Source organism: Chelonia mydas, chromosome 4 (genome assembly GCF_015237465.2).
Source record: "Chelonia mydas isolate rCheMyd1 chromosome 4, rCheMyd1.pri.v2, whole genome shotgun sequence".
Lineage (NCBI taxonomy): Eukaryota > Metazoa > Chordata > Testudines > Cheloniidae > Chelonia > Chelonia mydas.
In genome coordinates, this window is record NC_057852.1 from 121,550,808 (window position 1) to 121,565,152 (window position 14,345).

At 39.3% G+C, this 14,345-nt stretch overlaps 1 protein-coding gene across 1 annotated transcript in view; it reads left to right on the forward strand.

Moving 5' to 3' along the window:
- NOP14 (NOP14 nucleolar protein) overlaps positions 1-462 on the forward strand; it is a 35,817-nt gene extending 35,355 nt beyond the window's left edge. The window contains exon 18 of the mRNA XM_007060031.4: positions 150-462. Coding sequence (XP_007060093.2) covers positions 150-249 — 100 coding nt within the window. The 3' untranslated portion in view covers positions 250-462. The remainder of the gene's footprint in view (positions 1-149) is intronic.
- The last annotated feature ends 13,883 nt before the right edge of the window (positions 463-14,345 follow it).

Genomic DNA, 14,345 nt, shown 5'->3' on the forward strand with positions numbered 1-14,345 from the left:
TAAGTATCATATCTATAATATTTGTAACTTAAACTGTAGCAGAGGCAGTGTTTCAAAAATGTAGCTTTTTATAAATATTAAAATACATATTGTTTTGCTATTTTATCTGATGTCAGAATAAAGATTTAAACATGTGTTTGTTTTTATAGGGATTCTGACAGAAAAAGAAAAGTGAAAAATCTTTTCAATAGCCTTGCTACACAGGAAGGTGAATGGAAGGCAATGAAGCGGAAGAAGTTTAAAAATTAGACATTGACATTCTACAACAGGAAACCCTGGGACATTATATTTTTATTTTCAGGTAAAATATAAACTGATGGGTTTTGAGGAGACATTATATCTAGGTGCATTCCTTTTGTGGAAAACAAGTGCCTTCAAGAACGGTCTGAAAAAGGATTCTGATAAGTTGGTTAGCTGGCTGTATTTTTTTCATGTGAAAAATAAAGATAACATCCTTTTGTATTTGTTGTACTTATTGTCATATTAATGAGAAATATTTTGGTGAATAGATGTTCAGAAAACTGTACAGATTGTGCGTTCTTGACAGGAACTTCTGACCAATTCTGAGTGTCCATATTATGGGTGCTTTGTATGGGTATTCTAAAAATCAAGTAACAGGCATAGACTTTTTTGTGTATTTTTGATATTGCAAAATTGCTGACGTTGAATTAGCATCACAACTATATAATACTTGGAGTTCAAGCAGTAATGTTTTAATTAGCATTTAGCTTCAGGAAAGTAGGATTCCTGTACTCTAGGGCTTAATGGAACTAGTTTATTGACAGTTGGTGCCTGGTTAAAGCTCAGCATCCATTTATCAATTCAATAACTTGACATTTGCTTCATATGTACTGAATCTTAATGTTGACCTCAATTTACTGTTCTAACACTCTGTGTAACATGGGTCAGTTAAACAGACTAGCTCAGCACCTTCATAACTATCTGATCACTCTCCCAGCTTTAAATCATATTTACATATTTCATCATAAAACAAGTTCAGTTACTGACAATGGGTACCTGAATGACCATTGGAAAATATTTGTACTCTATGTTCCATCCGCTATATTTGTGGAGAAACACTTCACTGTGTAAAGTTAGTCACTTGAATTGGATCAGCATCCCAACACTCATCCCAATCTGCCTATATCCTAAATCCATCCATGGCTAATTATATGTGCAGCGAAGAAATAATTGCAACTTTTTCTGCAAAAGCTTTTTTTTTTTAACTACATACCCTCTATAATTACTTTCCAGTTTCAAAATGCTTAAAGTTATTCTAAAGAAGAGGCTAATAAAGGTTCTAAAGAACCTCTGCAAAATGAAACCATTTTTACTTCACAGCTGCACAAACACGAAACCCTTAAACTGCAGCTCTACTTTGAAAAGTAGCTATGTAAAAATGGCAACTTTTTCCTCAACCTGCTGCTCCTCATGTGTAGTTAATGACTTCAGAGACAGTAAATATTTACTGGTTTCAGAGTAGCAGCCGTGTTAGTCTGTATCCGCAAAAAGAAAAGGAGTACTTGTGGCACCTTAGCGACTAACAAATTTATTTGAGCATAAGCTTTCGTGAGCTAAGCTCACTCCAATGAAGTGAGCTGTAGCTCACGAAAGCTTATGCTCAAATAAATTTGTTAGTCTCTAAGGTGCCACAAGTACTCTTTTTTTTAAATATTTACTGTTTTACACTGTACTTACTAGTAGCCTTACAGAGACAGCAGAGCTGTGGGAGAGTGAGTTGGATTCTTTTCTATATGTATCATTCATAGAATTGTTCCCCTAGGACCACTCATGTGAGAAGTTACTCATATGTGCAATGCTTTGCTGGATCAGGGTTTAAATTCCAGTAGGAAGGACGGATTCTAGCCTCAGATCACTCTATGCAATCCCATTCTTTTCTGTCTACATATTTATACCATGCTTGTCACAATGGTTGTCACAGTGGTATATAGAATCCAGGATGGATCTCCCTACACATAAACATACAGTCTACTTTCTTCTCCCCTTTTAAAAACCTGAAAACTAATTTTTTCCAATATTCTGCACTCAGCTATACCTGTACATAAGGACAGTGTTGCACAGGTGATGTCAACATCGGTCCTGCACGATTTTTATTAATGGTGGTGACGTCCAGGAGCCAGAAAAAATACAGCTTATCCTTAAATGCCAAGTTGAGTTTGCCAGGCTAGTGGTTAGAATAAACAACTTTTTACTTTTAAAGTAAGATGATTTGATATATAAACACAGAACTTCACAATGCCATATTTAAATTTCCATTTCAAAGTTGAATACATAGTTTTCTGAACTGTGTGTAATTGCATAGTCAAAACAAGAGTTTTAATATGCACATGTATTTACCATGATTGTGCATCTATATAGTTCCTAACTGTTCACTTCTGTGATTGTGTAAGTGTACAATGTACACGCAAATTAGAAATGGAATCACATGTTCATTTTTAAACAGAGTTCTGGAGAGCTGTCATTTTATAATTTGGCCAATTTGTGAATGAAAAATGGTGGTTTTGACTTTAACGTTTTCTTGAAAAACAAAGTAACTCCAATCAATCCAGATGCAAAAATTTATACTAAGCTGCCTCAGACTAGCCACAATGTTTTTTCTTTTTACCTTCTCGAATTAGATTTACAATGAAAGCACCAATAGACCCTGAAATATGAGGGTACAAATGAAAAACTGTGCTGATACTTATATTTTTCCCTTTAACGCCAAGAAAAGCATACTTCATTTTTGCAAAATGAGACTTTTTTTGTGTATCAAGATTTCTGATACAAAAGAGATGTCACCTTATTTGGGAAAGTTAATTTTTACTAAATCTCAAAATTAATGTTGCAGTATAACTGATGAGTATAAGTATAATATAAGTAGCATAATGATGCATCAATTTTCTGCATTTAAAAAAGTTTATTCGGTGTTAAAAATCCAGTGCATAATATGTACATGCACTCATGCTGCATAAAAGATGAAGATTTCCTGATCTGAAATAGTTTTTCACTTTTTGAAATGTCAGATGTTTAGTTAACCATTCCAAGAATCAACAAGGATGGCTGCAGTCTTCAAAGGCATTTTAAGCAGTTGGTGTACATGTTTGTGTTTCCACCAGATGCATCATGGAAATTCTCCTTTTTTGTATTCTCCTGATCTTTAAAAACAAGACATTTTGTATAAGACAGCAAAAAATTAAAAATGAACAATTTTTTTCATACTAACTTGCCTGCCTTAACCCTGCTGCGCCGCTGGACGTTTAGCGGCCGGAGATTGTGCTTGACTGGCAGAGGCTGGGATGATAACCACTGAACTAGCTCTTATTAAAATATGCTGTTTTAAACCCTGATCAGATTTGTCATTTTGTAAGAGGGAGCAACCAGTGCTGTTATAACTATATAATTCTAATATTTTAAACCTATCACTAATAATAGCACAACATATATATGGCACTTTACATGTACAGAGCACTGTACAGACAAACAATCCTCAGGACACACAGTGATAGTGGCTAGTAAATACCCTCATTTTACAGACAAGGAAACAGTGTAGAAGTGACTTGTCCAGTGCCACTCCTCAAGCAAGTAGGAATTCATGTCCTCTTTATTACCATTCCAGGGCAAGCTATACATACATTGTATATTCTCACATTAGTGTTGACTATACATCTGCTTAGAAAAGCAGCTTGTAATGTCAGCATGTTCATATAACTTTCTTAGGTTGTCCTCTTTCACAGACCAAGCATGCCAGATTCAGGAGGTTTCAAACTGTTGCTTGTTACACTGACATTATAATGCATGTACAACACTATACTGACAATATACTGTATTATATTTGCTGTCTGTCCTTCAGGCTCTTGAGGTTGAGTTTGGTTACTTTGGTCATTAAACCATTATAAAGCAGTGTTTCCTGAAAAATTGTCTTGCCTGGTCATATCCTTTGCACCACAGGGCATCTGTACAGTAGAAGAATTCCTCATAAATTGTATCTGTCTGGGACCTATTTGTCAAAAAGCTCCAGACACCATACAAAATATAATATGTAAACAATGGTTTAAAAACACAGTTCTATCACTGAGGACAGAGATCAAGTTGGGATGTGTTCTTGGGTGCACTCAGTTTTGGGCAGTTGAGTTGTGGAAAGTTTCTTCCACGTCTATGTATCTAAGGCAAACTACTCCACAGTAGTGTTATTTTTAGGCTGCAGAACTTGGTGTGAATAGTCCTAATGTAACAAATGAGTACCTAATTTCTTGTGCAGAGTGATTGTTTCTCTTATTAGGGAATACATTAAATACCTGCCAGGATCGTATTCATAGGTATCTTATTTCTAATGGGACCTATCACCACAGTCAGCAGGAATATCCAGCCTCTGCTGCTGCTCCTCCAGGAATTTCCTGTAGACTGCAACCTCTGCATCCAACTACAGCTTGATACTCAGTAGGGTCTGGTAGTCTTACAGAAACATGGACAAATGAGTTTTGGTCTCTAGTAGCTCACATTCTAACTGGACAGTGATTGCCTGGAACCTAGCCACCTTCTCCAGGTGACGAGTCTCTTTCTCCTCAAGTTGTTTGTTTCTCCAAAGCTTCATTCTGGGCCCTCAGAGCATCAGTGTGGTTTTCCAGGTCAGTTACCTGAAATGAATACTTGTTGATCTCTTCTCATGATCTTAATATCTTCATATTTGGAAGCTTGACTCTTGAGTGTGTCATACTTTGCTTTATATCATTTCTCTGCTTTAGAGTTGGTTGTGATTTGGGCTCCTTGATTTGGGCTCTGATATCATGCAGGGCAACAGCATGGTCTGGGCAGATGGACTCCAGGTCTACAGAGAGTTTGGATCCCTGGATCTGTTTCTGAAGGTCAGTGATCTCATCCTCATGAAGTTTCTTAAGAAATGCAGTCTCATCCACCAACAGCTGCACCCTCTCTCCAGGTCAAGTTTCTGCACTGTGCATTGTCTACATCCTGACAGAACTCTCTCGGGGTCCTGTCAGCCTTATCTGTTATGGAAGATATTAGCTGTAATATGTAAATTACAGTCTGGCTTAAGTGACAGACTATTATTCACTTAACACAAGGTCAATTCATTTTAGTTTTCTAACTTGGTGTGAGAGATTCCAGGAAGGAAAATCACAGAGTTACAACTAATCTTTCCCTTTGTTCAGCTGAATGTTCATCCCTTAAAGTCAACCCATCCCAGAAAATAAATAAATGTTTTGTTACACATTGAGATTGGAGTTCATAAAGTGTGTTCTCCATTCATCAGAAGGACTTTGATATTAGCCACCACACACACGGAGGCCGTAAGCAACAAATAAAACCCCTTTGAGCCGGAGATAATGCTTGAAATCAGTTTTGATCCTATGCACCACATTATCATTTATCACAGCGTCTAAAAGTTTGTTGCCTTTGACCCCAGGCAGCCTCATTGACTTCAGCAAGAGTGGGAAGATGAAAGCTGGTGCAGAATTTGGCTAGCTATACTCTCCGTGCATATTGTGATTTGTGTAATATCCTTAGTAGAGATAAATTTTTACTATATCTGCCCAGTACCTACTTTGATGAGGCCATGCTCTCTGACTGGGGCCTCTGTCCATTACTGTTATGCAAACAATAATATGATTCCCAAATCAAATCATTCGATCCTTCCCCTGAGTTTAGGGGAACTTCTTACCTGCATTTTGCAACACTAACCCTAAGGATGCTGAATTGCCTGAACATTTCCCTTACCTTTCAGTGCCGGTGGTTCTTCACATCTCACTCTCCAGATGTCAGTCTCTTCCTCCTGATTCCCCTGCTCAATGTCAGCCACCCCCTTTTCCTGAGTCATCTTCTCAGCTCCTTCATCTCTTTGAACCCGTGCTCATATTCCTCTCTATCGCCAGCAGCTCCTGTTTGGAATTGCTCATTCAGCTCCGGCAGCTCGGCCTGCAGGGCTTGTTTCATCTGCTCCAGTGACTTGATCTTTTCAGTGTAACCAGTGAAGTGCACATTGAGCTCCTGCAGTTCTTCCTTCTCATTGGGATGAGATGGGTGATGGATCTTGGGCTCAATCACCATCATAGTTCCTCAAAATCCTGCTTGGCCACGGGAGCTGCTGCACCATACTTTCTGGGCATCTCAAGAAACTGAGTGAAAGCCACAATGAGAAGGAGAAGGGCTTTGAACCCTCATCCTGATGGTGCCACTCACAGTCAGTCTTCTGAGAGTATGAGGCCCTACTCAATATTGGAGCAAGCTCTTCCCAAAAGTATTGGTGCTTCCATTGGCCTCTGATTTGGGTTGCCGCACTCATGCCAAATGGGCTTAATGAAGCTTACTAAGGGTTCTTTTTTTTTTATAAGGAGCAAAGGAATGTGGCAATTGCCTTGTAAATGCAACATCTTTAAGAAAAGTTTAAATTAAGATGATGACTGCTTGTCCACCATTGACACTACCCACTTTATTAGCTGCTGTTACATTACATTGTAACGAAGGGCACAAAGTCAAGTTACGTATTCCAAGTTCTGCACTCCTATGCTGTATATCTTTGTAAATATGCATTTGGCTGTGCCTTTTTGCCTGTTCAACACAACCAATTAGAAGTGTTTTATTATGTGTGTGTTGAAGCGACTCCCGTCTGGAAAATGTGGGTAATTGTACTTATCCATGGGATCTGAACACAGAATGGATATAAAATGTTGAAAGAGATGAAATCTTGTTTTTTCACAGAAGAATAACTCCTGCATCTAGTTACAGAGTAACAGCCGTGTTAGTCTGTATTTCGTGAGCTACAGCTCACTTCATCTCACGAAAGCTTATCCTCAAATAAATTGGTTAGTCTCTAAGGTGCCACAAGTACTCCTTTTCTTTTTGCATCTAGTTAGAATCAAAAGGTTTGTTTTAAACAATGCATGTTTAATAACAGGACCCACAGGATTTCTTTGGAATGCTGAAAGATGACATTCAGATAGTAGTTACTAGGTTACAAGCAGCCTGTTGCTGTTGTTGGAGCAGCCCACTATCAGGAGCTGTGCAGGAAGTGCTGTTTTAGCAGCATGCAGACAATGCCGAGAGACCCCCAATGAGATGCACCTTGGACTGATCCTTTCCAGGAAACCTGCAGGTTACCTACTTGTTTTTAATAAGACTGGAGTGGGAACCCCATGCCTAAACCTAAGTAGTCTATTATTATATTAGGATCTAGGGCCAGATTTTGATGGTGATTACTGTGAAATAAACAGAAAACCTCTATGGACATTGACGGAATTATTCTGGATTTACACTGATGTACCTCAGATCAGAATCTCACATTCAGTGTTTGGAGCCCTTTATTCCATTTAAATAAACACAAGGAATCAAAGGTGTTAACATGACCATGAAATTGTCCAACATTAAACAGTTTTAAATAAAGCTTTGTATTCAGAGACCTCAGCCTGCTTAGTACCATGGCAAACACATTAGTAAAAATCATTTTAACATTTTATTAAAGATACAGAAAAGAAAAAAACAGTTAAAGCATTTGAAATGTTGAGTATTAAGTACGATTTTTACTTTAACAACATATCTTGTTCCCTCTCCCTTTAGCTGTAGAGAATCTTTAATGACATCCCTCCTCCTTGTTTCACAGTCTCAGATGGTAATAACTGCTCTTTTGGGGAACAGAAAAGTTAGTTGAGATGTTGTTGTTATCAAGAGAGTCCAATCCCATTTTCTAGAAAACAACACCGATCAACCACACACAAAAGAAAAGAACAGCAAAGGTAGAAAATGTAGCTTTTGTCTCTGGTGTTGACTCTTACTTGCAACCTTGCTGCTGGAGACACAGGCACAGCACGTAGTCTTATCAGCCACTCTGGGTCTCTAATGCATCCGAGCTGTAGCTCACGAAAGCTTATGCTCAAATAAATTGGTTAGTCTCTAAGGTGCCACTAGTACTCCTTTTCTTTTTGCAAATACAGACTAACACGGCTGCTACTCTGAAATCTGGGTCCATTTATACAGCCAAAAAGAAAAAAAAAAAGCAAAACCCAAAGCCAGTCTCAGAGCCCCAGTCAACTGACCTGTAGATGTCTGGGCTTTGGCTGAAGCCTAGGTTTCAGCAAACACGTACACTGCTATTTTTAGCCCCATAGTGTAAGCCCAAGTCAGTTGACCTGTGCTCTGAGACTTGCTGCCACAGGTCTTTTTGTTGTTGTTGTGTTTGTTTTGTTGGCAAACTTGTACCAAGATCAACTGTAGAGATGTGAGGAAAGAAGGCAGAAATATAGGAAGTTAAGTGTGGGGGAGAGAGAAGTTACTAAAGGGAAGCAGGAGGAGCTGCCGAGACAGTGAGAAAAGAAAAGGTTTCTGAGGAAGAGCAGGAGGGGTTGTTCAGAGAGTTGGAGGAACCGCTGGGGGAGGACTTTTATGAGTCAGAGTTTGGCAGCCTCACTGGATTCTGTTGTGAACCATGTAAATATTCATTCAACAGGGACAACATTTGGATTAGGTTAGCCCTGGGGCAGAAAGCAATTCCATCACAGTATGAACAGTGCTGAGAAATGCAGATTAAACCAGAGTTAAGGCTGAGGCAGAAAACAATAGAAGGAAGGAAGTGCACATTTAAAGAGGGGACATACTTGCAGAACCAGAACATTTCTATAGAAAGCAGTTTACTGGGACAGACATTTTGTGTGATGCCTTTGATATTACAACAACTCTGGGTGAATAAGAGATTTCTCCTCTCTTTCGCCAGATTCTACAGAAAACTCCTAAGATTTTGTGACAGCGTCTTGTCACCATGTGAATGCTGGATGTTTCTGGCCAAATTCTGAATTTGAATGCATTTGTTTCAATGGCAGCCTCATGCACAGAGGAAAGAATACAATTTGGTAATGTGACTTCACCTTAGGATCAGAGAGGAAGCAAAAATGGGATGAATGGCTCAAGTCCTTTTAAAAACTCAAATATATTTGATGAGTGGGGGAAAAACACATTGGACAGCTATGAAACGTGTGCAAGTAGAATATATGTTAATGTGCTCCATGCCGTGAAACCTGCTCCCCTATGCAATTTCTGTGCTTTATGCTTAGCAGAGGTTAGAGAGGGACAAATATTCCCCTCCTGCGCACCACATAGGCTATGGAGCAACAGCAGAGTTGTTCTGTGGTCATTATTGCAAACTGACAGTACAACAGGACCCACAGACCCTGCATTCCTTTGCTAACATTTGAACAGAACTAGAAGAAACCATAGTCAAAATGCCTACTCCTGATCTACACCAGAGCTTATATTATTGGTAGCACTAATGCAGCTACTCTTTTGTTTAAAAAATGGGAAAGGGATTACCTACTGTACATCAACCCTTTGCCTGCTTTTTTGGGCTGGGGTGGTGGTGTGCTGCAACCAATGCAGAGAGCTTCATACTCAGCTGTGAACTGCCTTGTTTTTCTTATTTTCTGTTGCAAGATTAATGTTCCCCCAGTGTAGTTCATTTTGAGTGATTATTTGCATACAGATCAGTGAAGTCCTTCAGTGAGATTCCTGTGATGGCTCCCAGAATCTGACTCACCACAGTGACACTTAATTCTCCATGATCATCCTCAGTTAAGGTCTCAGAGCTTTTTTAACTAAAAAGTTTAACTCTTAGAACAGCCTCTTGCTGGCAAGTGTGACAGTGACAGGAATAGAACCCTGGAGTCCTGACCTCCATCCAAGAGTGTAAACGCTATTGTATTATCAGAGCTCAGCAAACATGGACAGAAATTGAAACAACCAATGTGTAGTTGGGGTGGGGTTTTTTTAGAATACTATTCTATCTAGGCTATTATACCAAATTATCATCATAGTATCTGAATACCTATGGCAGTGAGGCCAGGTTTGGTGGTATAGTGAAGCTATTTATTTAAACATTTTGTGTAAAAAAAAAAAAAAAAAAAAAATTTTTCTCAAAAAATTAACATTTGAGTTGTTAGAGTAGATGGTTCTGCTCATGAGGAAATTCTCATGCATTGTTCTGGAGTTCCTCTGAAATAATGAAATATTCAAGAAGAGTGTTGAATGGAGTGGTCAGGACTTAAGAAAAAGTCACTGTAGGATATAGGGTGGGTTGGAACTGAACCAGGCCAGAAGTTCCAGACTGTAGGAACAGAGGCAGTGCTGCGAGCAGCAGAACAGGACTGCAGATTATATTGATTTGGAGGTTTATGAAGCCAATAGCAAACGGGGTCACAGGTAGGATCATGTCTCCTTATCTTGCTACCCAAGGTAACACACTTGCAATGATATAGAATTCAAATCCCACTGAATCATTTGGATTCTGATTAGATTTCTGTCAAGAGGGTCTTTGAACTGGATTAGCTTCAAACTGAACACTCCGTTGAAATGAATAAGGGAAATTCATGTCTTGGGGCTTGGTCCTGTAGAATTATTCTACACAGTACCCCCTCATTCTCTAATAACCTAGAAGGACCTTGTTTCCTTGTGCTCCCCATCTACCTGTCTGTATCCATTTGTCTCTTGTCTTTAAGTGTCAGCTTTTTGGGGCAGGGACCATCTTTTTGTTCTGCATCTGTACATTGCCTAGTACAATGGGGTACCGGTCAATGACTAGGGTCTTAGGAGCTAACCCAATATAAATAACAAAAATAAGGAACCATATCCATGATCAATAGTGGTTTGCAAGTCCACTCTTTTTTCTTTCACACACTGAACCTGGTAATGAACCACTCATCTCAACAACTGAATCTCAAGATGCTGTGTGAGACAGTGATATCCTGACAGATTAATCCTGATGTTTAGACTAATTCCTCCAAAACTAATCTTCTGGGGAATAAATGCCAGGCATACGATTGTTGGGAGAATGTAAAGACCTTGCCAGAGTTCTGACGGGCATAAATCCAGACCACAGAGGGTATTGTATTACCTTTGAAGAGAACAAAAATCCTTTCAAAGGCTATACGGCTAGACTTGATTTAGACTTCCACTTTGTGCCTGAGTCCCTTCTTATTTAAAATCGCCCATGCTATGAGAAAACATTATAAGCCTATTCATAATTGCACACTCCCAGTTTGATTTTGGCAGGCCAAATACTATAGCTGGATTTTGTCAAGGATTAAACAAGCTGGTGTAGATATCAGCCTATCCAAACCCTCTCAGTTTGAAATGGAGCAATAACTTAACGTTTTCAAAGAAAGGAGCATGTTATGACAGGTGCTTACTGGTCTTTCACAAGGACCTTTTTATGTTTGTACTGGTGTCCGTCAGACTCTGAGAGAGATTGGTTTATTAAAGCCACAACTAACTGCTGCTATGCAGCAAACTCATAGCACAGCAAGTTGTGTAGCAATCAATGATCCACAGTTCCTTTCTTCTCAAAAGAACTGTCAATCATAAACAGTTCTGTTTGCGTCCTTTACTACTACTGCTGCACTGGGCGGGATAGGGTAAAATGGGGCCCAGTTGGGACTGCCCTCTGATCCAGCACTCTTCAGACCCAGAACTCTGTTGGGGAGACCCCCTCTGGGATAACAGAAACCATATGATATACCACCTTCTCCCCTGCAATGCAGCCTTTTGGAAAGACACCGCTGGAAGCTGGCACAGCAGGTGAAGAAAGCAGTGCAAGCAGGGTCCAATGGACACTGGTGATAGCATCAGAGTGCTTTCTGCAGCATGAACTCAGAGCATTCTCTCACGCCTGTGCTGCTTGGCAGTTTACTCCAGTCCCTCCTGTCTCCTCCTCCACAGTCTCCAGTCCCCTTCTTTCCTTCCCCCTTTCTAGCTAATTCCCTCCTGACATAACCACACTGAAAGAATTTAAATAACCAAACCAACCAACATGACATTTGGAGCTTAGTCCTGGACTCATGAGCCCATTGAGCCATCGCACTGTTCATATTGCTTGTATGGTCTATCCATTTCTCCTACCTTGTATCTGTCTTGTCTAGTTAGAAGGTAAGATTTGGGGGCAGGGGCTGTCTCTTATTGTCCCTAGCACAATGAGGCTCTATTCTTGGTGGACCCCTAAGCTCTACTGTAATAATTATGATGAACAATGAAAAATAATTGATTACATCCACAGGCAGCTTCATAAATCGTACGTTTAAAATATAATTTCTTATTTTTTACCTTACAGGCCACAACTTCCCTCCTTTCTTTGAGGATTTTGGCAAACTTTGGAGAACCAGGATGGTGACATCATAACTTAAGGCTGAAATCTGAGCTACAGCTCTCATAGATTCATAGATTCATAGATATTTAGGTCAGAAGGGACCATTATGATCATCTAGTCTGACCTCCTGCACAACGCAGGCCACAGAATTTCACCCACCACTCCTACAAAAAAAAAAACCCTCACACCTATATCTGTGCTATTGAAGTCCTCAAATTGTAGTTTAAAGACCTCAAGGAGCAGAGAATCCTCCAGCAAGTGACCCGTGCCCCATGCTACAGAGGAAGGCGAAAAACCTCCAGGGCCTCTTCCAATCTGCCCTGGAGGAAAATTCCTTCCCGACCCCAAATATGGCGATCAGCTAAACCCTGAGCATATGGGCAAGATTCATCAGCCAGATACTACAGAAAATTCTTTCCCAGGTAACTTGGATCTTACCCCATCTAAAACCCATCACAGGCCATTGGGCCTATTTACCATGAATATTTAATTACCAAAACCATGTTATCCCATCATACCATCTCCTCCATAAACTCTCCAAATGCCCAGCTATGGGGGGAGGGGATGCTGTGTGGGGAAGGTGTTCATCTAAAACTTAGCATTCTCTTTATATAATTTAGGGCAGTGATATGCAGACCTCACTGGTTCAGGAGGCAAATTGGCGATCCACATTATCCAAAAGAGTCACAGTTGTGCGACTTCATTGTTTCATTTACTATAGTACTATTCATATTTAAACAGTATGATAGGGGAAATATTTAGTTTATAATATATATTATTCTCACAGCACATATGTTAATAACTTAGTGCAAGTTGATAACTTAACTGGGTAATAACATCCTGATTGGTTAATAATGTTAATATCATGTGTTGCAGGAGACACATTAAAGAGGCACTTGTGGTGTAGGTGCCTCAGTCTGAGTATCACTGATTTAGGGGCTATGAAATATGTAGTTCAGGTACCAATTGCAAGTTATGATGTCTCCATTCAAATACAGATAAGCAGAATGCAACTCAGGCTCTACTTCGCTGTGCGGCTGTTATTGCTGTTTTCTTTAAAATAAATCGTGTTAAAACTTGTTGTCAGTCAAAAATAATAATTAAAAATATCTTTCTTAAAAACATGCTAAATTTACATTGTTACTATAAAATCAAAATTTCTTGCTGCTGGTTTTTAGCATGTTGCTAACTTACACTTATTTTCTTTTCTCTTATTTAAACAAGGTGCATTTCTGCAAGACTTGTGCTATGTAACTTTCCTGTGTCCTATAGGCTGAGTGATGGAGCAGTACAACTTTCATTTACCTGTGAGAAACTCAATTTGACATGGAGGTACAAAAGTGCTTCTGAAAAGAGAATGGGGAATTCTGAAATCTATGCTGAGAAACAAAAGCAGAAACTAATCTAGGGTGTGTTAGAAAGCCCAATTTTTCTTGGTCTGAGGATCACAAAGTGCTTTACCAGTATTAATGAATTAAATCTTACAGCATCCTAAGGTAGGTATTATCTTCATTTTGCAAATAGGAGATACGGAGACACGCACAGAATAAGTGACTTGCCAAAGGTCACACAGGAAGTCTGAGGCAGAACTGAAAATAGAATCCAGGAGTCCTGACTTTCAGTCTTGTGCTTTAACCACATGACCATCCATAATCTAATATTTAAAGCCACTATCCATACAAATACCAAATGACACACAGCATTTATATGAATGGGCAAGGGAGTAAGATGTTAGGTCAGAAGATAGACTGAACCACTGCCGTGGTGCCAAAGTTTGGTAACAATATGTACTGATGGAGAACAGGCTGAGTGAACTGGCTGTGACAGTATAAATATGAAAAATTATGTTCCAAAATTCTCTCACTTTCCTAGACATTAAATATAAAAATTTAAAATGTAACCCTGAAACGGACACTGGGCCAGATCTTCAGCTGCTGTAAACCAGCACAGCTCCAGTGAGTGAAGTCAATTCAGCTATGCTATATTACACCAGCTGAAGAGCTGCCCTTACTCAGCCACCTTCATTTTATTTCTTTTTCCTTGTGGTTTTCTGTCACAAGAATCCAGAGTTTATCTGTAAGAGATTAAACTTTTTCTTAATAAAAACAAGCATTTGCGCACACTAAAAAGTCACATTCTGTTAGCCTTGATTACACTAGGGAAATTTTGCAAATATTTCCTGCTGGAGCTAACACGGGTGGTAGCA